The sequence below is a fragment of the Zonotrichia leucophrys genome, chromosome 3, assembly GCF_028769735.1.
Source record: "Zonotrichia leucophrys gambelii isolate GWCS_2022_RI chromosome 3, RI_Zleu_2.0, whole genome shotgun sequence".
NCBI classification, from domain to species: Eukaryota; Metazoa; Chordata; class Aves; order Passeriformes; family Passerellidae; genus Zonotrichia; species Zonotrichia leucophrys.
Genome location: NC_088172.1, coordinates 1,791,963 through 1,817,379, shown reverse-complemented (window position 1 = coordinate 1,817,379; position 25,417 = coordinate 1,791,963). Strand labels below are relative to the sequence as shown.

Genomic DNA, 25,417 nt, shown 5'->3' with positions numbered 1-25,417 from the left:
TATAATGGGTTTTAGACATTTCAATGACACATTCCAAACCCAGCTGAACATCAAACAAAAATTCATAAAAGTAATGTGTATATTCTGTTAAAGATTATAGTCACAAGTAACTGTAAATTTCAAAAAAAGAAATAGTACCATAAATTATTTAATCTCATTTCTGTGATAACAACAGGAATATTACTGATAATTTCATGGACACAGAGGAGCATCTCTTTCTCTTGTGGTGTACTTTGAGCTTAACTTAGGAAAAAGACTGTATTTGGAGAAGGTGAAGGCCCTAAATAATGCATTCTATGCATAAAATTTTTAATTCAGGACACTATAATTTTGGAAAGCATCAACATGACTGATATACCTTATAGATCATAAAGTAATGGCTGAACTCCAACACCTGGGAAGATCAGCAAGAAATTAATGTTACCAAGGAATAAAATTATATTAATTTATATATGAAGGACATAGTGTGACTACTATTATACAGTTCATGCAAGTCCTGTATGTTCCTTGCAGCTGAGGTTTCTAAGGAGAACTTAGTTTGACTTACATTTTCAATTTCCAAGGATGTTGTGGAGTGAAATCTGAGCTTTGTATTTTTTATACTGACAAGGAGGAGAATGAAAATAGCTGGGTATCAAAGTGTATCCCTTTCTTAGTTCTGATTTTGATCTATCACTTTTGATCTATCATTTTTGATCTCAGTTTTGATCTATCAGTGACTACTGATAGAGCTTTTCAAGTACTAGAAATTTGAAGGACAGTATAAAACCAAAACCCTTTTTGAAATACTCATAAGTATTTTGAGATTTTTTACTCATACTTGATGAGCTGCTCTTTTGTTTCTCATTTCTCTGATTGGGTAAGGAGAAACATACTTTTTACCAAGCTTTTCTTCAATCCTGACTTTCCAGTCCTCAATCCTCTCACGGACGAGTGCTTTCAAGGGTGCAATGTACACTGCCTGCAAAAGAAAAGGCACAGAACTAGAAGTAAAACAAGACACCTTTATTAAAGTGCACCCACAACGCATGGCATTTGTGAGATTTGAACATACTTATAATCCATAAAATAAATAAGGTCTGAGTTTCTGAAATGACCTACAACAGGATTATATTTAAAACAGACACAATGCCTGAAAATAATGGTTTCTTTCCTAAGCAATTAAGAATATTCAGATAAGGAATAATTTCTTGAAATTGAAGTATTTATCACACCTTTTAAAATCCAAAATCCACTTATGTAAATAATGGCTTTTGTTGCCATGACTATAAAATCTGCACGTTAACATTCTGGAACAGAAATAATCTGAATTTCTGGCAAGCAATATCCTACCTGATTTCTAGTTATGTCATTAAATTAATAAAAAATACCAATTAGGTAAAAAAGCTGATTATCTTAAGCAAAATGTCACAATATTTTTCTCAAAGAAGCCTGCAGTGCAGAGGGGAATATGCTTACATGTACAAAACATATTTACTTATAGATTTATGGTTAAAAATTCTAAAGCTCTTGAACAATGAAGAAACTGCTACATGAAGAGTTCACATACATTCTTTGAAATATATAGCCAGGCTTCCAGCTTTATTAAAACCTAAAAGATGCATTCCTTTGAGAACTGTCTCACAGATAAGTTGAAATTGTATGAGGGACTTGTTTACCTCAATTGGACTAAGAAATTACATGAAGATATTTAAATTCAAAGATGATTAAGGAATTTATGCACAGAATTTCTGTTAATGGAAAGGTTATACTTTTTAAAAAAAATCTCCCAGCCAGATACAAAGATATTTTAAAGACTTTAAATCTAAAATGTGGTTAACTAAGACAATATGGCTAAGTTGAGAAGCAGATATATATTCACTTTGAAAAGAAAGCTCCAAAGGCTGAGTTGTTCAGCTTTTAGGCAATTTAAAACACAGGGGGGAGCTGGAACAGAAAACTGGCTCGTAGTAATTAATTGCAACTCATTTGTTTAAACAACAGAGAGACTGGGCTAGCTGTAGTCCCATGGAAGGGAACTAATAGCTATAAAACAATACCACTGCTAGTATAAGGAGATTAAAGCAGGAAATGCTGTTAAGTAAGGAAGAAAAGGAAATCCAGCATGCCTGCATGTCATTTTTGTAGATTTAACTCTGGCTGTCAACTGATTAAAATAAATAGTTAAAATAAAAGCATAATGCACATAATGCACTACCATTTTGTACCCACACATATATAAATTGGAGAAAGTAAAATTCAGTTCCCCACAGTCCTTCTAGACTCGTTTATTACTGAGATGCTCATAACAAAACGATTCTAGTAAACCTGTTTTACAAACCTTTGATGTGGGATACTTGTTAAAAACTCTAAAGATGGCTAATTCAGCTGCAACCGTTTTTCCAGAACCTGTAGGAGCTCCAAGAAGAACATTGCAGTCTGTGTGATAGAGGGTATGGAATATCTGTGTCTGAATTGGGTTGAAGTGTGTGAATTTGTACAGGACTTCGTATTCAGGATGTCCCAAGGCTGTGATAGGCAAAGGCTGAAGATCCAGAAGCTCTAAAACCACAAAATAATAGTAAGTGGATGACAAGAGATGCCATGACATGACATAGCTTGTTATGGAGATAAATATATTAAACAGTAATTTAGTGAAAAACAGTTTACATTGAAAAATGTTTTACTTAGTATCTCATATGACAGAGAGTACACATTTGGGTAATTGCTCACTTTGATGAAGAAAAATGAAAAGTTTTTTTACAGCTCTGAAATAATTCTGCAAGTAATTTTGAAAATCTGATTTGAAAATCTGATAGCTGTGAACCATCTATTAGCATATTAATCTTTTTCTTATACCTGTTTTCTTTTTATCCACTTGTAGTAAATTCTAAACTCACTGTGTTAGATCATATGTATGTCCAGCTTCTTATCATAACAGAATGTGGAGTATTTCAAGTTCAAGGGAAAAAGTCTTTTTAAGAAGGAAGGATTCTTTGGAGTTTCCAAGTGGATGGAGTAATACAAATCAGATGAGTACAGCTAAATTTTGCATCTTATCCTTTAAATGTATAATTAAAGACATAATCTTAATAAATAAACAAACATCTTTTCAATATATGATTCTCAATATATCTTGAGGGCATCTGCTATCCAAAGAATTAGAGATTGTGGAATTTGGAAGATGATATATATAACCAGATTGGATTTGGAATCCTACCAAATTAAGGAGACTGCAGTGATTCTGCTATGCAGATGCTTGCTTTGAAGTTTGGGTTTGGTTTTTTTTTGTGGCTGGAGGTCTCCTTGTCCTTTCAGGGTGCTTCACATTAAGGTATGATATGGGAGTCATAAAACCTGCTGAGGCAATGATACCTAATATTCTTCACATGCTTTTCACTGATACCTTATGGCTGTTTTATCATTCCCACAGAAACAGTGATTTCTTGGGCTCTGTTGAGGAGAAAGAAGGGTTTTTTTGCCTAGCAGAGCCTCTACGTACTTCGTTGTTGAGTGGGAACCAGATGGGAATTGAAATCAATTACCATAAATCCTGGAGTCTCCATAACTGGTGATGTGTAAATATCTTTCTGTTTCTTCTGAATAGTAGTCAGTGATCAGTCAATTAGATAAAAAGGTTACACATGCTTTTCCAGACAGTGTAGGTACAGTATAACAATAGCTAAACACTTCACAAACACATGTGAATTTATGCACGCCAAAGGACAACACCGTATGAGAACTGTGCATTTCTGAAGGCACTCAGCAGACTGCTAGATGAGCCAAATGCAATTACAGAGGAAAGGTTTTACAATGACATCAGCCCCAATGAATGTATAAAGCAATTTATGTATCCAGAAAAAAAGAAGCAAAACACAAACATATGCTTCTGTGCCAAGTGTTAAAAAAGGAGGGGGAGGGGAGGGACACAACTTGATGAGATGAAATGCATGTTCAGTGCTGCAACAGTTCTTGCTATGATAAACATTTCTCAGCAAAAGCAGAAAAATGTTTCATATTTTCAAAATTTTCATTGTTTTTTCTTTGCTAAAAGCCATTTATTACACAGTCTAAGATTATTTTTAGCCAGTCCAGAAGAAAAGTATTGCTTGCAAGCACTAAGATAAGACATAGCAACACAGAGATTTGCTTAGTTTTATATAACAGGTTCAGTTTTCTTATGGTTTTTAGAGAATCTGGAGTAACTAAAAGGCTGGTGTTATACTAAGATGAAACCAAAATTCCTTCATTTTTTTCAGGAATTGAAAAGCTTAGAAAGCTGGAGAAGAAATATCACAAAGTGAAATTCCAGACATTTTTCTCCAATGAAGCAGAAGTAAGAGTCTTATTGCACTACAATAAAAAAACCAACATGAGCAATATCAATTAAAGCAAAATTATCAAATTTGACGTTACCTGTATGGGGTGGATGTCTCTCTGGAAGAATCAAATGTTGAAAATTAATGATACATACAGCCTCTGCTCCTAACCATCTATCAGACACAGCTCGAATGTAATATTGAGAAGGAAGAGGTTCAAAAATTGGGATTGTGAACACCAGCAGCTGAGGCTCTTTAGTAATGACCTAGTGCAAACATGTAAAGAATATTTACTGCACAGAAAAATCAGTAACTTGAAAAATCACAGTTTGCGTCACTTCTATAAGCATTGCTAACACAAAACAATAGAGTATGTGTACAAATATTTACATCTTTATAAAATATTTTACTGTCTGGAATGAATTTTTTTTCCATAGGTTTCCAAAGATGAAAAATAATGCTGGCTTTTCATCTTGTTCTTTAACAGAAAAAACCATTATAATCTTTCTAGATCACCTGAAAATAACTGTCCCAGCAAAGGAGGAAGAGAAAAAGGGACACTTGAGCTTAGAAAATGTTGTGGAAGTCCAAGCTGATCAGGTACATCTGAATTTGAAATCTGTACTGCTGATTTGAAAATCTGCTTAGGCCAAAATACTGTTTGACCTGACAAATCCACATTTCACTAACTTTGTTTTTGTTTTGCTGTGAGATTCTGGATGAAGTCCATTACCTGTTTCTTTTGAATGATGAAGTACTCTGAATGATAAATGTGATCATTAGTAGGGTCTTCCACCCAAATCCACCAGGGCTCTCCAACACTGCCATGTACCTTTATGAGTAGAAAAGATAGTTTTCTTTTAGTTCTCTGGATTTAGATTCTCTGGATTTGTAACAAATAGTGGATGTATTTCTAAGTGACACAGGCTCATAAAGGAATACAGAAGTACCGAAATCAGAGGTAACAGAAAAATAACATTTTTAATCAGATGAGTCTGCCTAAAGATTATGCTGCAATTAGAGTTTGCTTAAGGCACATATAATAAGAAATGGACATGATACAAATGCAACTGAAGGTAGTGCCTCAGCTGTTTATAAATTCACTTAATCCCAAGAGTTCCCTCTAGGATCCTAGGAAAGAACATGTTATCTTTATTCCTCCCTGTACTTTTGCCTTTAGGTTCTCTAGAGGAGATTGTTATTTGCAGCTGTCCGCTCATTTTTCAGTCACAAACATTCTCTCAGGAAAAAAACTGGAAAAGGAATTGTGATATTGCTCTCCTCTCTCTCATCCCTCTCCTCTAAAGAGACACAGCAAGTGCATTCAGCAGGCTGTAATGTAGCCATTGTTACAGGTGAAGTGAGAAGAACACAAACAGAGCCATCACTTGATGATTTCCCTGCCACCTGGCAATGTCTTTTTAAACCTAGACTTTTGTTTGCTTTGTTGTGTACCTTAATTTGCAATGCCAGCAATGCCAGAAATCATAGCTAGTTATGATCCTAAATTAAGATTTTTTTTTTTTTTTTTGTCAGAATAAATAACCTTTGCCAAAGTACAGGAATTTAAAAAAAAAATTTTTGGAAAATAAGAAAAATGCATAGTAAAGCAGTACAGAAGACATAGTACTAAATGAATGCAGATTTCTGATGTTTCTGATGAGGTCTGTGATAAGTTGCAAAACCAGGAGTTGAAAAAAAAGTTGGAATTTTTCCTAAACTTAATAGAAAAAAAGTCAAAGTGCATAGTTGCTTCTAATGGCAATTTTAATGCTCCAGGAATCTGGTATTGATTCACACATTACACATTATTTTCAGCATAATTCATTACTGTGTCTGTGTCAGAAAACAATCTGTACTAGTTTGTGAAGACAAAACTATGCACAAAGAATAGAATTAAGGTGCTTTTCCTTCTTTTTTAGCACAGTTGCACAATAGACAAATAGATGGACTGTAATTTATTTTTATTACATTTGAATTTCACTTGCAGCTTCATTAGGAACTGAAGCAGTGAAACTGAAATGACACAAAGGTGACATCTTGAAAAGTGACAGTGAGACTATTATTTCATCTGGGTTTAGGAGCATTTAAGAGAGATAAGAAGAACTAAGGAAGGCAATTAAGTCCAAAGCTCAGAAATTTTATTATTAACTGTAATAGCAACCTAATTTTGGAAAGTCCCATGAAAAAACTGCATGGGGTAAGCAGGACAATCTGGGAACAGGAAACAACATCTTCTCCAGTAATGATTCTCAAGGATTGGGGAGCTCTTAAAACTGGCAAATACCTGTGCCTGTATTTTGGGCAACCATCAGCCTAAAACTACATGTCTGATATTTGACTCAGCTAATTCATACTATTTGCATTATTCTGCATTTCTGCTGGACTCCTCCTAGATGCATTAAGGCTTAATTGCTCTGTCTGGGTATGTTTATAGTCCTTTGCTTCTAACAATAGAATAAAAATCTGGGATTTGGCTCACATGCTTTTGCTGAACTTAAGGGTTCCCTGAAAACTAAAGATAAGCTGATGTCATATCTCACAAAAACATCTTTCTCTTCTAACGTCATGCACAGTTTGTGATGAGATCATAATAGAATTAATTATCTGGGTAAAGGATCAACCTTAAAAGCATGAAATGTTAGCCAAGCAGGGTATTTCAACTAAGCATGGTATTTAAGGTTTTCATAACTGGTTTTATTTGATTATTGCAATTCTTTAGATGGGATTTTTTAGCAACTCACTTTTGTACCAAATACAAGTATACTGGTAAGTTTCTATAGCCATCTTCTGAGAAGCTTGTTAAAATAATGTGATGATAGAGAAGCAGTTTCAGAGTGTCTATGCTTGAATTTGAGAAAGCTATTCATTTTCAGAAACTATTAAAATTTAACAGTTTTAGTTATTTATTGTGATAAAAGCTTCATTTACTGAAGAAACAGGAAAATCAACACCACATTACAGAAATAAAAAAAAAGAAAAAAACCACTTTTCCAAGTTTTTATGATCACCCATAAACAAATTCACATAAAAACATCTCCATAAGCTTAATTGATACAACAATCATAATATATCTAAAGCAATCATCAGAAAAACTGTGTAAAGGGGTTGTGGCAGAAAATAGACTTGTGACAAACTTTTGCTCTAAATTTAGAAGTTCAGAATCAAAGCAACAGTATAATTTTGTGTGGATTCCTAACATGTAAAGATATAGAACCTAGGTTTTCTAGAAAAACCTAGCAACGGATTGGGAAATTACTTTGTATTAAGATAAAGTTTACTATGAAGAACAGTAATTTTTTTGTCTTTAGCAGATTACAGGTAAAGTGGATGAACCGAACAATAAAAACTTGTTTCAATCCTAAAAAGTAATGCTTTCTTTTCCTTCTGAAGTATTGCCCATAAATAAGGTTAAAAAAAAATATTCATGTTATAATTCATATTAGAAATCCATTCAAATATTTATTCAACAAACCTAGGTGGCAAGCAGAATCAAACTTTCTGTATTTTGATTGCTCAAACTCTGCATTTTGGTTGCTAATATCCCATTTATAAGATAACTCGATGAAACTTCTACAAGAAATTAAAAAACCTTTCATCAGGGAAAATAAATTCTAAAATAATTTAAACATTTGTGGAATAAACCTCTCATTTAATTATGATTAAGGTAAAAATTGTAATCTAAGAGATTTTAAAATTGAATTTTAATAAAAGAACAGATACTTAATATCCACATTTCAAAATAATTTATCTTAAGCATAAATTTCATGAGTCTAAAAGAAGAAAATTATGTTTGCCTATGGAGGTATCTTTTTTCCTGTAGAAAGTTTCAGAAGTAACAGCAACAGTACAATGCCCCCATGTGGACATTTCTGTTTCATTTAGATTTATCTTAAATGCATTTCTAATGAACAGATTCTGAATCAAAGGATGTGTGTATAGCTAAATGTGAAACTGGTACGACTGCTTTCATATAAATCTGCAGTATAAAATACAGATGAACATAATTCCAAACATATCTCAGGGTTTTTTTGGTTCAGACAAGTCCCAGCAGAAAAAGGCACTGATATTGTGAATGTGCATTTGTGAAGTCAGGAGGAACAGGAGAACCTGGCATACGTGAACTGCACTTCAAAGCTTTTCTGTGTTTGATGTTTGTTCATATTCAGAGAGCCATTCATGTCTCCCTTTCTCTTGCTTCTCCTTTCTGGGCACATAACTCTAATCTGTGTGTGACTACTGTAAATATTCAGTATTAAGCATTTGCCACAATATGTTATACACAGCCCAATCTTACATGGCATGGAAATGAAAAATGATCCTTGCCTGCTTTCTTCAACAAAAGTCATAAAAATCATCCCATTCCTATTATCAAATTTGCTTTTCAGCTAAAATAAATGCTTTTTAAAAAAATTTATACACAGCCCAATCTTACATGGCATGGAAATGAAAAATGATCCTTGCCTGCTTTCTTCAACAAAAGTCATAAAAATCATCCCATTCCTATTATCAAATTTGCTTTTTAGCTAAAATAAATCCTTTTTAAAAAACCCCAAAAGCTATGGACAATCAGTGATCATCTCCTTTGGTGAAACTAAACTAAACTTCCCTTCCTGCCCTCTGCTCCCTCAGTTGGTACCTGGTCGTTCCAGGTGAAGTCGGGCGCGATGCTCAGGCGCACGCGGAGCACCGTGCGGGTGATTGGCTGGATCGTTGCTTCCATGACGATGGAGGGGATTTGGTGGACACACTGCTTTACCTTCAACCCGATTTTCACATGATGCAGCATATGACCTGCCAAGAAAACATCAGGTGTAACGAATTTGCATTTCCAGGAAAAAGCGTACAACTCTGACTTTCAAATAGGCTTTCAGAGAGCAGTATTATTGCTTGCTTGTTTTGCTCCTGGCTACGTAAATGTCTGACTCTCTTGACCTGGCATGTCTGAATATTTTGTAATACTTAACTTGAATTAGCAATTTAGAGCCTTGAAAAATCAGTATTAACCCCGTCGTTGGCTATAGCTAAGGGGTTAAAATAACTATTAAGAATTCACACTGAAAATATTATGTCAAGCTAGTTCTCTCTCCTTCACTTCCTTTTAGACCAGGCTCTTATCAAGCCATGGAATTCTTTTTCGGAGCACAAATACCAATTTTTTACTTAATTCAACTTCTACAATTTCTGTGTAGTGATTCAAAGCAGACAGAATGCTTTTCATAAAATTGAAAAAAGGTACTTAATAGGTTAAAAATGCACATAAGTAAACATCTCACAGCAGCTCTGATCTGTGAGAATATACCAGTGTGTAACTGAGACAAAGGAAAAATTAAATGTTGCAATATTTTTTTATTTTCTATTGTAATCATGGTAACTAGGGCAATAAAGTGATTTTATTTATTTAGAAAAATGTCCTACTTGTATTTTGCAGCTCAAATCTCTCTTCCCTTGCTCTTCATTTTGAATATAAAAGAAAGTATGCAGCAGTAATTTTTTTTTTTTACTGAAATTATTCCACCTTCTGGCTTATTTACTACATTTTCACTGAAATTGTAATGTAATTATGTGGAGCACATTTTAGATTTTAATTGTGATGATCATAAATGCTCCCTGTTAAAATCTATCTTACCAATTGCTACTGATATTTTCTGGTATGATTATGTGGTTCTGTGCATACTTACCATTGAAAAAAATAAAAAAAATTCAAAAAAGAAGTCCTATTATTTGCATTATGTGCAAAGTGACAAGGTGATACAAACCTTTCCTTGCAATTACAAGACATCTATGAGCATAGCATCTTGAAACTGGTATTTTTAAATTGATACTGACTTTCCCTTTTCAGTTTTTCTTATTTAACAAATTGGCAGATAGATTTTTCTCACACAGGTCTTTATACTCTGAAGCAATGAATGGTGACCTTGCTTAAGAATCAAACCCCTAACCAGAAGTTTTAACACCAATTTAATCAGTTTAATTTGCAGTTGGTAAAGCAATTGCACCTCCAACAAGTGGGTTATTAAAAACCAAACCCCTTATGTTGGTACACTTGGATGATACATGCAGCATTTCAGCATACTTGCACAGGGACTAGCTTTTGCAATTAGAGGTAAAACTTCAGAAATCATGTTAAATAAAGCTAGATGACAAATATTCAAAGATATGACTCAAAAAACCCATGCAGGGAAGTATACTTTTTACGGCAAAAATCACTTTATCTACATGTGTGAGGTTAACTGTGTTTGTACAGGACAGCACTGGGGCTCTCTTACAGTTATGTGCAAGGGGAAAATAAGGCTCCTCTCCCAACTTCTACCAAAATGTGATAAAACTCTCTCCTCCCTAAGCTCTCTCTTTTTTCTTTTTAATAGTCATATTATGAGAAACCATCAATGGCATTTAAAAAAATATTAAAACCCTAGGAACAAAAGCTGACAAAGAAAATAGGCACGTCCAAAAAAAAAAAAAATTTGCTTATTCTAAAATGTTTGTCATCTGCATTCTGAAAAAAAAAAAAGGGACCGTTTATCTCAGCTAACACAGTGATTTCCTGGCTATCTGGAAACTCCATGGTTACATTGCAATAGCTCAGAGATTGGTGTTGATCCATTCATGGTACCCTGGAATAAAGGATCTGTGCACACAACATGCTCTCCACCCATCTGAGGCTTTCATCTCCCCCTGAGCCATGGGCTGAGTTAGCCAGCCAGCTCCTGTCTTTGTCACTCTATCTCCAAGCTCTCCACAACATTTCAAAAGCAAAAGACTGAAACCAGCCCTGGGGGGTAAGAAAACAAGGCAGTACCTGGAAGTTGTGCCTTTCCTCATTTCAGCACAGCTTAGAATTTGAAATAAAAAACGGTGACTTCCTTTGCATGCCTCAGAAAGAGAGGCCAGACAGGAGGAAGTGTGCCAAGCAACTGCTTCACAGAGATACACACACATCAACCTTCTTTGATATTTATAAGGCTGAAGAACATGAAATATCATCACGTAGGGTCAGCAGTGCCCTATTTCTACAGTCAAATCCCATGTCTCATCTACTTTCAAACTAAGTTAATATAAACCAGAACCAGACAAATTGCAGGTATATTGAGATACATTTCCATCTTGTCAATACTGCTTCCAATACTTTGAAGGAAGAAAAACTGGCTTTGTATTTTTACACAAAATTTCCTGCTTCTCAAGTGAGGATATGGGGAGAAAGAACAGTTGAAAAAACCGAACCCAAATGAAACAAAAACAAACAAAACTAGTCCTGAACTAAAAACAGCTCCACAAAACCAAACAACAACCACAAAATAAAAAAAAAAAAACCAACAAAACACACTAATACAATAATGGAAAAGAACACTAAGCACTTAAAGGCATCACAAATACACAAAAAATTAACAGTGAGTTAAAAAGTGCTATAACACTTCTGAATGAAAAACTATAATGTTAGCATTTCAAATAAATTGCAATGGTTTTAATACATTTAACATTACCATATTAAAATGCAGGTAAAGTAAGCAGCTAGAACTTTGTCATAGTCTTTTGGTTTAACTTATTAAATGAAAATACAGCATCTAATTCTTCAAACTTTTACATATTTATTTAACTTTTTTCAGCCTAGATTAGGCACATAACAAAGTTTTCCAAACTAGTAATGTAGTACTCCTGCAAATGAAAGAAATATTAAGTTAGATGTGACAGCTTCTAAGCAGTGAGTATGAATGGTATTTTTATTTTAAAATTAGATTTTTCAAAAAATGGCAGTTTGTTTATCAACGGGTTGGTAATAGCAGGTGCAAATGAAGTCCAAAAAAAAAAAAAATACACTAAGGAAAAAGAAATGCATTACAAGTGATTTTTTATTTTACTTCAACCAGATGGTGGGCAGCTTATGCATAACAGTTTATACAGACTTACTGGAAATTGTCATTATGTCTATCAGTAGGCTTGTGGATTTTCTCATTATTGGACTGTCAAATCCTTTAAAAAATTCCATTAAGGTTTTGTTGCAGTGACACCAGTGACAATGAATTCTCCATGTTCAATGAAAATTAATGCAGTCTTTCAGAAGAAGGCCATTTACCGATAGCATACCTGGATGTAATAATCTGGTTTTATTCTTTTCCATATTAATAAGAAATTAGGCCACATTGTGCCAACTGGCAAAAGTAAACAGATGCCTTTTATAGTAGTGTGTTATGTAAGGTGGGCAGAAAGGGAAGCACACAGGTCAACATAAATATGTATATCTACACATATCCACCTAAATACTTATCAATAGACATCTCCTTTCCATCTGTGTTCTGTGCCAGCCAGGACAAGGGCTGGCCTTATCCTCAGAGCTGTGCCATTTTACAAGGGTGAGACTGGAAAAAACCTTCTTTATTGGACAAACTGTATTAATGTGTGGTATGTGGCTATGTGGCTTCCCGAGCAGAGAGGGAATATTGATATGTGGGATCTCAGCACCTCAGGACTGAGGTGCCGAGCCACCGAGAGCACCCTTGGGGGGCTCGGGAGTCCTGGAATGTTCCAGAAGTGTCTGGTGGCTGGACTTTGATCCTACACAGGAGACGACACCTGTATGAGGATAGGAGGGTTTCACCGGGGTGAATGGTGAAGGGATGAGTTAATTAGAGGGTGAGACACAGGGTTTAGGATTTCTGTACAGGGGGGTTTAGAGAAGTAAGATGGAGGAATTGGGGCGTGTCCTGTCCTTCTTCTTCTTCTTCTTCTCCTCCATCTTCTGTGGTGATGGTGGCACTTTGGGATTGGTCATTACTGAAAGTGCACCGGACAATAAGAATAAAAAGGATTGGGGAAAAATGATAAATATTGTACACGTAACTATGGGTATAAAGATAGGTGACTGGCTCAGATTTAGCTCTTACTTGCCCATTGTTTTCTACAGTTTAAGCAGATCGGCCTTGCTGGTTTCTCACCTATTTCATCTTTCCTCATGTCCTTCATCTTGTCGATGGTGAGATTCTTCTCTTCCAGCTTGGAGAGGACGGAGGGGGGCAGCACTGAGAACTGCCTCAGAGGGCTCACCCAGCCCCAGAGCCGCTTGTCAATGACCTTGCTGAGGTTCAGGAGCCGGTAAGTCATGGCAGGCCAACGCTTCCTCAGGGCGATCTCAAAGAGAGCCCGAACAATGCGAGCTGCATTCTGGAAAGTGAAAAGGGGGGGAAAAAAAAAGCAAAACTGTTGTAATTCTCTCAATACTCTTTGTAAAATGAAAAGGATCCCATAGACTCATCTTTGACAAACCATAACAATAGATTTTTGTTTTCGAACTGATTTCAAACATTTTTGAAAATTATTTTTTCCATCACTGTCTAGTGAAAAAACTACCTCATGGCTGCATTCTGAAATTATGAAAAGAAACATGTGCAACCAATTAAAATTGTAGTGTCAGGTCTGCCATAGAACTTTGATCACAGTTATACTAACATTATGGAGTTCTAAATTTATTGCATATCAATCACTTCTGAAGCAAATTCACTTAAAGTACCCCCCCTGTAACAGACACCTGCAAATTCAGTTTATATGGAAATTCAAGTTTTGTTATTTTCTAATTTATGCTTCTATAATAGCATCCCATCTCACACTGAATTTCACAACATTTGCACAGAAGCTTAACAGTAGTGAATGTTTAAAAACATTTACTATATTCTGAGAATAGCGTATAACCAAACTGTACAAATATGCTTTGGACTTGGGAAAATAATTAATAACATAAGTTTGAATGAGGTCAGTCTTATCCTGAAAACCTAAGTTATGATATTCCTTTTATAAACTTTTCAAGCTGCATTATGAAGCTATGATTTTTTTTTTCCTTTTTTTTTCCCCTACCAGTACTATGTCTGGATTAGGAATTATGTTCTTGATTCATTGAATAGAATATAATCATTCCCTACTGGCTCTGCTACGCCAACAGGAATAAAAAATAGAAAATTATTTGGTTATGATAGGAAGCATATGTTACTAAAGAAGCACATTCCTCTTACTTAGAAAGGATGAAAAATTTTCTTAATACTCACTATCCAAATTAAAAAAAAACCCCACACTTTGTAGCACTGGTTCCACAAGTACAGTTTATGAAGATCTAAGAAGAAGACCATGTTGCCTCACTAAACATGCTATAAATGAGACAGACAAATAAAAGCAATTGCCTTGCAAGCAAAGATTAAAAGGATCCTACTGAAAATGATTTTGCTATGCAAGTGCACAATTTTTATGGTGTGTACAATCAATTCAGCATTTTCTCATTTATACTCATATGTGCTACAAAATACAAACACTTCTGAAAAAGGTTTTGTTACTATGAAAATGTTGCTAAAGACTATGTATAGTTTTGAATATTTAAATCTCATCTTTAGCACCAACCAACTAAGTGCAACTGTTAGATAAACTCTTTCCAAAGCAGTTTTGTAAGGATGAGACAAAAATAACTCCATGCAACATCTCTGCTGACTATTAAATTTAGAAAAGAAGAGTGAGAGTGAGATGGGCTAAAAGGGACCATTTTTTGGGTTCACAATTGTCTAAATAGATCTCTGTGTCATGTCCCCCTCTGTACCTGCCTATGTGTGGTAACTAAACATGCTGTGTTACAATCAACCCTTTAGGTGTCAAATGAAGCCAACAAATACATAAACTGGTATGTCAGTCTGCACATTTTTTGCTGGATTACATCCAGCAACAGAATTACAATAGCACATTTTTCATGAGAAAACCAAGGTATGCGAATCAAACACAAAATATGTTTTGCAGAATGAAGTATAAAAACACACAAAGTATAAAAATAGATTACAACAGTTTTTCACATTTAGAAGAAAACCCTGAAATTTAGAGAATATAATTTCTGTGCAATCACAGTTAGAGGAACTAAGTAGAATAAGATTACATGGGTACTACAAACAAAAAAGGACATTCATAATTAACAAAAACTGCCATAGCCTCTCAAGGCAGCCTTTTGCAAAACTTTTCTACTCAAGTGTTATGGCTCACATGCATGCACAAACACAAGGCTCTGATTTTCAAAGAAATTTGCACAAAAATGTACAAAAAAGATGTAGATTGGGGCCTACTTGTATAATTGTAAATATCTGGGAGAATTAAAAAAGCAGAAGTCAGCAACAAATATGTAGAAAATACTATTTTTACCTGTGCAACATATGCAGAATCCGAAATAAGGGAGAAGCTGTCCATCTCCCCTCTGCTAATGTATGTTTGAAGGAGGATATTAATTTTTCCATAATTGTTTTCCACACCTCCTGGAGCAGGGAGTTCACAGAAATCATTTAGTAAGGTATCTAGCTCTTCTATTTCTTCTTCTCTTACCTACAACACAATTATACATTATGAAGAGGCTGAAGCAATTTGATGAAAATTTTTACACTGAAATCAAATTTTCCTTATAACATAGTTATATTACTTTTAAATGGAGTCTCTAGTTTTAAGGAGAAAAAAAAGAAGAAAAAAAGCAGTAAACCCACATCTTCCACAATGCAGTTAATAGACCATAATTGAAACTATCTTAATAGGGACACAATTACATTTTGTTATTCATCACCATCTATTAAGGTTGCCATTGACATACAAAAATTTGATATGCCACAAAAATTGAATCTTGTGACCTTGTCATCCTTCATCTGATGAGATTTTATTTTTTATTTGACCAGAGTAAAACTTCTGTCCATCTGGATTAGGGCAATCTTGAATTAACATTAAATGTACTCATTACAGTTACACAGTTTGCATGTGATATAATACATTTTTAAACTCAAAACTGTGAAGTACTATGATTCATCATATTAAAATTTCCACTGTTAATAAGATTAAGTCTTAATATGAGTAAAGAAATATTAATATCTATGGTTTGAATAATGCATAACATTTCACATTCTAACTGATGACCCTTACATGGCAAAACTAGCATAAATCTACATATTCTTTGACTTACTGATAGTCTGTTAGTGTAAAACTTATTTGAAGAGGGTAAATGTTTGGTCCCTGCAGGGAACCATCTGAAAGTAATTTTCATTTGGACCTGACTACCTGACATAAAAAAGACCCTAAGACAATTGGGTTAAAATCCCCAACTTTCTAGTGACTAGTCCCACAGGAAAGAAAGACATGAAGTACAGAACCATCATCAATGACTCCACTTTCAGGGGAATACTATGCTCTGCTAACAACAGCATTTTTGATATTTTTTTCTGCTCTTGCACAGCACAAGTACACGTCTTATCCAGATCTGTATTTCAGCTACTGGTGAGTTACATAGATCAAAATTCAGAATTTTTAAAGGCATTATGGAAATGTGATTAATTTATCAAAAGTCACAATTTCTATCACACAGAGGGGCAAATCGTGTGCTATTCTTGTGAAAACCAGTTATTCATTTTAACATTCAGAGCTGCACAGTAAATGAATCACAAAAATCTGGAAATGACAGTGCACTGATGCCATACCATATAAATTTGAGAAAGTAAACTAGAAAAACTGTGCTTTAGTCAAGAAGCATCACTACTAACTTTATTAAAAATATAGAAACATATCACATGATATTTTCCATATGCTTTCCTTTTAAATATTAAATTACGCTAAATTTAGACCTAGTCAAGCATTATCACTGTCATAAAAAAACCCCCTTCTAGCTTGGAAAATGTTCCATGTATGACTGTGAAACCTCACTGCTTATTATCTTCTATAATAGAAGAGATTACAGCAAAATAGAATTTCTCCATTAGATAAAGAGATGGTAATACCCAGACAATGTGTGCAAATATGTAAATATGTAGATGGTGAGGGATTCACGCTGTCAGCTCGCAGAGCCAGGTGAATGAGAGCCAGCTCTGATCTGCAACTTGTATAATTGTGGTAAAATGGCAATGAGCCCAAGCTAACAAACCCTGTGGAGTCTGGCTCGTCCCTCTGTGAGATGGAAGCATGGGCAAACAAGCTCGTGCCAGCTTGGAATGTGCTGCCTTGTGTCCTGCCCACACGGGAGGCAAAAAGGGAGGTTGGAATTGAACTGAGTACAATACAGCAGTAATCTTATAACCTGTGTAAAATCTTACGACAACTTTCTAGATTTCAGATTTGAATTTATGAGAATTTATCGTTCTGCCAATCTAATATTGTTCCCTGCAGAAAATATATCAGAATTCACTTCACTTCCGTGAGTCCTGCCTCATTCCTGATAAAGCAAACTGTTCAGGGAGACATCCAATAATGCCTTGAACTTCAAACAGGGAAACTATCTCATCCCTCGGCACACTATTCAGATGGACACTTAGCTTCACCTGTTAATAATTGAGGAGCTGAAAAGTTCTTAAAAGCATTTTAAAGAATTACTCAAAGATCCATAACTAGCTATTAAATGTGCATTACAGTTCAAGCTGAACTACGTACAAATTTGAGCGAGAGCATATTATGTTTACTCAGAAAACATTTTATAATGGTGCTTAGCATTTAACAAAACTTGTGTCTGTAGACAGTATTTATTAAGTACTACAGAAGTGTCAAGCTTCAAGAAATTCTTTAACTTTACCTTTATCTGTTCAAACTCTTCAGCTTTTGATACTATAGCAAGAATATCACCTTCAGTTTTATGAGCATCAAACAATTCATTGAAAGTCTATTAAAAATAAAAAGAATTGATTTGTCACTGGAAATAAAAATACACATATAGCAGGAAACAAAGAAACCTTAGCCAAGAGTTTAAAAGGCATATAAGGCTAAAATGCAAGTTATTGGAAGACCAGGGTAATGCAATTTAAACAGGAATAAATTCCATAATGACTTTCTGTCACTTTCAGAAAAACAATTCCCCCCAGTGCCTTGGTCACCCCAACATCAAGAGACATGCAACGTGGCCACTTAAGAAAAAAAGTCTACGACATATCTGACTGAATAAATACATGCGACTCATTATATACAGTGACAGTATACAGTTAAAAATTATTAATGCTGAGTCTTTTCTTTCTTTTATTCAAGAAAAACATTTATTTGCTAAGAAAGAAAATGTTTTAAGATGAATGTGTACATCAAATCAAGTTTCTAATACTACAAAATTTTGAACATGTTTACAACACAATCTGATTACAGCGCCAGAAGTGGTTCAAGGTTGTTAACGTGACAGGACTTTCTCCCAGAGAAGGTCATCTATTATCAGACACTACAGTGCAATGTGCTATCAAGTACTAATGGTTGCACACACCATGAATATCAAAATGTTTCTTATAATTCTTCTACAACAAGTCAAAAAGACCACAGAAATTTAAGTCTCATCTCACACTGAGTCTAAATTTTGAGTATTGCTTGATATTTAGTTTCTTTCTTTTTCCTATTTCCTCTCCCCCCATTTCAGTAAATATGATTTGAAAATACAGTGAACAAATCAGCTACATATTCTGTAATATCTTACAACTATTTTAGGCATATATTTAAAAAAAAAAGGAAAAAACCCTCCAGAAACAGGACATCATCTTTTACCTCTATAGTATTGTATTTAATATAGTAGTGGCTGGCAGTTCTGCCTAAATCTGTTGAAGAGAAAAAGCCAGTCCGTTCTTCAAAGCGAATCATGCGGGCTTTGTCCAGTTTTCTGCCAACTTCAATCACCAATTGTTCTCTGTGCTTTTCTAGACCTGGATCCATCTAAATATGAAACACACACATTTATTTGCATAAAAGAAGTATTTAATATATAATTTTCTTGAAGTAATCCAGTCACACAAAGTCAAAAATCTGATAAAATGAAGGTACAGTTATTAAGTCATAATTTTCTTGCAATCTCACTAATAACAATTATATTGACATTACTGACCAAAACCTGTACGTACAGGATGAAAGAATCAGAATAAAATTTCTTTTACAATTATTTGGGACTATCATTACAATGGAGACCAATACTATTTATGAAACAAATCTAGTATGATTATGAAACAAATTTACACTGAAAATTTTGAAAGATGTTGTAATGATAACATATTCTTTATTATCATTACTGTATCACTTCAAAAAAACATGTCATCTTTTGGCACCTTCTGTTGATGAAAATGGCTGAAGATATACCTTCCTGTGTAGCTGACATGAGGCTGGCTTTAATTGCATAGATAATAGATTAAGCTTCAAATTGCATGGCTTAAATGTTTCCTAGGAAAAAAACCTTTAATATCCCCAAAAGCTTTTGGTACGTTAATTGGGATATTCTAATTAGTGAGTTACAGATGTACAGTAACATTCATGTTAAAAGCACACAAAGGAGCTTCCTGTGCCCAACATCACTTCTATTCATACCAAAGTTCAGGAACTTGGACATTTTGTCCTACTAATAATGCACATTGTCTCATTAGTACATAAAAGGCTGGGCAAAACTCCCATCTGAGTAGGAACTGCTGTATAATTGTGTGTTTCCACACCAGGCACCTGGGATATCCACACTGACAGGGATGAGTGAAAAGGATTCATGGTTATGTTAACCTTCTGCAGTATGTGCACCTGAGATATGGCTCTAATTACACAAGCAATAATTAGTTTTAAGGACTGAAACACCGTTCTAGTCCACAGGCAGTATTCTTATTTCAGGACTCGTGTATAGTTCAGACTTCCCACAGAATAAGTCATACCAGCTCTCTGGGAAAAACTGAAACAGAGATACATGGCCAAGACAGCAAAAAGGAGCAGGCTATAAGAATTGTTGTGCCTTGGTCTGCTCTGGTTTTCCCTGGGCCAGGATTCAGTTTCACCTTTGTGCAGAAGGACATCATCCCACGGTCGGTGAAGCTGCAGACAAACGTAGTCATCTCCACAAAGCAGCTGGAGACTCCTTCCTAATATTCCATGTTTGCCCTGAAGCTGTTTCTCCTTAGTTATGGCTTGCCTTAGTTTCAAGTCAAAAGCTAAGATGGCAAAGGTCTAGACTTCTTTTCTCAATAGTAAGTCATGCATTGAGGCCAGATTTCAGAGCAGAGTTGGTAAAAAAAAAAAGTGATCTAGATGCCAGATGTTCAATATTTCTTAAAACTATCGTGGGGAAAAAATTAATGAAAAATCAAAATAACTCCCTATTCCCCTATTCCTTCAGCAGTCCAAAGTACCCACCAATCTTTTGCCTTCCAAAAAGCTGAGGCTGCAACAGCACACTAATATTTTTAAAAAGTTTTAACTTTAAAGGAAAGGTCACCAACTGAAAAAAACTGTGAAACAATATTTGAGTTTAGAGAATCCATGGTTAGCACCCTTCTTGTTGAACTTGCGTAAGTAGAAATCCTCGGAATAAAGGATCCAGCCTAGAACAGCTTTAAGCCATTCTCTTTAAAATGAGCCTTGGCATGTCCACAGTAAGAAACTGAGCAGGTCTGGAGCATACATATGGAAATTTAAGAATGCTTGATAAAGTACATTACTATCCATTATAAAGTACATTATTATGCACACTGTTTTCTTCTAACTTACTGAGAGAAATGTTAGGCAGAAGCTCCTCTAATTTTTATATCTAGACATAAGTTTTACGGTGGTAAAAAGCTCTGCTTAACTGTGGGAACACCAAAGAATGGAACAAAAAAGAGGAGAAAATAGACAAAGAAGGTTTATTAATCCAGGCACCTTTTCAATGGAACCCCAGAAGTATGAGAAAATCCCTGTAATTCATACTACTGACTTCACTAATACATTTGAATTTGCTCCACTTTTTCCTACTACTCTTTTTTTTTTTTTTTTTTTGTCTTGCTGCTCGTCATTAATTCTGGCCATTTTCATGAATCAGTAAGAGGCATTATTGGCATTTCTGGCAAACAACTTGAAAAATCACAAATCAAAGCAGTGGACTGCAGTAGCCTGCTCCTGGGTGCAGCCCAGAGAGATTCTGGAGACATGTGGGGTTCCAAAGATGTGCACCCTATTGTGTGGGTGCCCTGAAGTGCAATCACTGGATGTGGTGAGCACCAGTGGAAAGGGAATGGGCAATGAGTTTGCAGGATCTCAGTCTCATCAAACAACTAGGAAATGTGATCCGTGAGGGATACAGGGATTCTGAATGGATAACACTGACTGTCAGTGAAAACAGAGACAGGAATTGGCACACTGCAATTACTAAAGTACACTACGACACCAGGTATGAAAATTGGATACCTATACCTAGAATGGTCTAACTGACCAAAGCTTTGCTTATACCTGCACTAGAGCATTCATATACTCTCTATCACACATAAGCTTTGATGTTTAAAGCTGGTTTGTCTAGAAAACAAGAGGATTTGCATTGGTTTTGCTCCTACATGAATGGGTAACACTTCACAGTGATATAATTTGTTACTGCCTTAACTCAAAAATATGAATGTCTAACAGTGGCACATCAAATCCAAAGGAGTAGAAAGAAGGTTAGTGGAACAATCCTCACTTTCTCAGCAGCTGAACAGAAACACTAGAGCAGGGGGAAGGAGAAAAACTCCTGTTCATTGCTTTTAAAATTTTTAAAAGACATTTCTGTTACTGATATTTTCCCCACTTATTATCACCACAGTTACATTTCTTTTAATCTCGAATTTGATAGTGAAACAAAAACCAGAATTTTTATTAGTTGGACAACAACATTCTTCTCACTAGCAAATCAGTTTTTGATTCTCATTTATCTATTACTTTGTGGTGTATGTTATATACTGTTATATTAACATATGGCAATGCACTATACAGCTTTTTATAGAAAATAAATTTGAGATGACCAGAGGTCTAAAGGCATCTTCAGAAGCTTCCTTAGCAATAGCACACCTATTTCCACTGCAGTTTCCACTACCAGAGACAAAACATATGAAACAACTGTCTGCTGACATATACCTCTGCATGTCACCAGGACCTAACAAACTGCTGCTCACAATGTCAAAATAAATCACAAAGTCACAAAACGGATCCTTGACGTGAAATAAACTGCAGGTACCACCCAGGTACTTGTGAGTTTGCCCTGCATTAGGCTCAATTAACTGTGTATAACCATGCTTACATTAAATGCTATAAACAACTGGACAAAGGAAAAGGTAATAATATTTAGATTATCTGTAAAAATCTTCATAAAAATTATTAATTTTTAATTTATTTCCCTAAAAATTATTAATCTTCCTAAAAATTACAGATAATGGAAAAGACTTGAAAAAACCCCCTTTTGTAAATGTGCAGTGATTCGTATCACAGCACAGAATGTTTGTAAATATGACAAAAAATTCCAAACAAATTAATTAAAAATCTTATAATTAATAAATCATATGATAGAAAATATCACCCAATTAAAATGTTTATTTTCTAGTTTATAAATTATTATACCAGGAAACATTCTAAAACAAAAGCTGATGGAGTGAGTGGGAATCAAGCAACTCAAAAATGCTTTCTTTTATCACTTCTATCTAGTCTACAAAACTGAAACACTGAAAACAGCCTAACTTACAGTAACTGTGTGATAAGAATGAATGGTGTCCTTTGGAGCATAACTTGACCAGTTAAAATGTATTTTTATGTGAACAGAAGGGGCCTCATAATTCAGTGTTAAAAACACTCTGCTACAGAAAATATCTTCCTTTTTCTAAGCACTTTAAAAGAATTGCTGATGTCAGGTTAAGTAGAAATAGCAAATATTTATCCTTACATCAGGGAAGGATTAGAGACTCAGAACAGGTTACAGATTTTTTTAAAATGCGTTTTATACCTGATAAGCTTTGTGACTGATGCCATATACTAATGGATTTGCTCTCATCCGTACATAAAGATAAGTGTAACTTATCCACTTTACTGCTTCTTCCACATTAGTTACCGTGCCAAGAGCAATCTGGAAATAGGAGAAGAGACAAAATTAAGTATATACGTTACAGCTGTACATAAGTACTTGCCTGAAAACACATGGAATTCAGAGTATTAGCACAAGATTAAAGAAAGTGTTGGGATATATCGAATGCACATAATTTTGAAATAGTCCTAAACCAATAACTTGACTAATTTATGCAATTTTATCTTGTGAACATGTAATAACATGGGTTGCTTTGACTTAATACTATAGATACAGTGACCATAAATGATCTTTCCTACATCACTTACAATTTTTACAACTAAAAGATATTATTGAGCTAGACTGTTATAAAAATAAAAAGACAAACAAACCAAAATTATTCTGTAGTGGATATGGTCAAGGTAATTGAAAGAGCAAAATGATACCAAGAATCTTTAGGTTTTTTCTTCCTCATACTTGGAAATACTTTTATGCACAGTCTTTATAAATAGTTTTCTCCTTTTGTAGCTGCAAGTCAAACATACAGGTATCTGCCAGATTTTTGGTATATCAAAATATAACAAAATTGAATAGACTTTATATTTATATATCTATATATAACTATCTATATATATTTATCCATATCTGTCTCTCTCTCTCTCTCTATATATATATATATATACATACATACATATTTATTTATTTATTTATATTTCAAGGCTAAATCAGGTGTACCAAACAATTTTTTGTACTGGTTTTTTTTTCCTGAAAATTGAATACTTTTATCACCAAATTGTTGACCACATACATATTTTTGCTTGATAACTTCAGCTCTATTTTGTACTGATTACACTCACGAGAAACATTTTACAATTTAATTCCAGTTAACCTGATTTTACCAGAAGAATTGAATATTTCCTGCATGTCCCATGAACAAATCTTTTTTGGTTGTTGTTGGTTGTTAAAACAAGCAAAAGTCCCTCTTTCCAAAGTTTTGTGATTCATTACTGCATTCTTAAAGCTATATTTGTTTTATTGGTGTTTGGATTTTATATAAATCTTCCACGTGACTTGGCAGAAATAATAATTTTTAAAAGCCTATAGAACTGAGTACATGTGCATGTTCAGACTGAAGTACCTAGACCTTAATAACAATACTGACATTCTTTTTCAGATAATATAAATACCTGGTAAAAAATAACAATGAAAGGCATATCTGCCTTGAGTAAACTTGAATCCTGTACAACCTTGTTAATATCAATGCCTAATAGCATGGAGTAACCCTAGGCTTTGCTTAACACACTTTTCAAGTGGTATTTTGTTGTTCCAAAGCTTAAGGAGATGGGGGAAGTCCCATAGTATTGCTTTTCAAGGCAATAGCCACAAAGAGCACTGAAGTAGTCACAAAGCATTCAGTTCTTCACAGACTACTCCAGGGACAACATGGAACAGAGCCCACAGGTTGCTAATACTTGATTTGTACACAAGTTATTTGGAGCATTTGGTTTCTTTGCAGGACTCAAATATCTTTCAGTGCAGAACTTGAAAGAGCTTAAAACATAGTCCACTAGTAGCATTTTCAAGAACCACTTTCATAATCATGAAAACATAATATTCTTGTTACTGAAGACAATGAAGTCTGAAAAAAACCAAAACAAAACATGACTTACTTTTTATTTGCCTCATTTGTTCAAACATCTGATTCTATTGCTATTCTATTCTATTCTAGTAAATAATTTTAATAAGTTAAAAGCAAAACTGAGGAAAAAAGCAATTGTGAAATACAGTTGGGTTTCAGATATGGCACTGAAATCTAATACTGTGCTTTCCTTTTTCCCACAAATTCAATAATATGCAGTCAAAAAAACCCCAGAGCAATTTCTAAATATTTGCTGCCATCTAGTGCTCAAGTAAAGTTCTTAGGGACTGAAAATTTATCCTACATTAAACAGTATGGATGATCCAAGTTTCCAGCACTTCCTCAACGGTGTATTAGGCATTTAGTAACAGATGGAATAATTGGTGAGCAGAAATATTTACTATCTTGACATTGTATTGTCCAATTGCACCAGTTTTCATAAAGCAATTCTGATTTTTCATAGCTCAAATATAATAATGTTTCATCACTCACAGAATGCAGTTTTAAGTACTATTTTTATCCAACTCACTGTGTAATTTTAAATTACAGCAATAATCGGCATCACACAATTTTAACTAATTTTGCAGTGACCAACGTTGCCATCACTGAGCAACATGCCTAGTAGCATTTATTGTCATTTATTTTCTTTTTGCCAACCTTTTTTTTACAAATGCTACACCACAAATTTTATCAAGTTGAATGATATTTCAGAGGAGGTGGTTTTGATTT

At 34.5% G+C, this 25,417-nt stretch overlaps 1 protein-coding gene across 2 annotated transcripts in view; it reads right to left on the bottom strand.

Moving 5' to 3' along the window:
• The window catches only part of ASCC3 (activating signal cointegrator 1 complex subunit 3), a 267,328-nt gene that overhangs the window by 72,683 nt on the left and 169,228 nt on the right, over window positions 1-25,417 (bottom strand). For both annotated transcript variants that reach the window (XM_064707226.1, XM_064707227.1), the window contains exons 17-26: window positions 22,993-23,112; window positions 18,795-18,959; window positions 17,851-17,937; window positions 15,459-15,635; window positions 13,232-13,457; window positions 8,938-9,092; window positions 5,032-5,130; window positions 4,396-4,564; window positions 2,321-2,541; window positions 876-961 (exon numbers count right to left, since the gene is read on the bottom strand). In XM_064707226.1, the coding sequence (XP_064563296.1) occupies window positions 876-961; window positions 2,321-2,541; window positions 4,396-4,564; window positions 5,032-5,130; window positions 8,938-9,092; window positions 13,232-13,457; window positions 15,459-15,635; window positions 17,851-17,937; window positions 18,795-18,959; window positions 22,993-23,112 (1,505 nt within the window). The remainder of the gene's footprint in view (window positions 1-875; window positions 962-2,320; window positions 2,542-4,395; window positions 4,565-5,031; window positions 5,131-8,937; window positions 9,093-13,231; window positions 13,458-15,458; window positions 15,636-17,850; window positions 17,938-18,794; window positions 18,960-22,992; window positions 23,113-25,417) is intronic.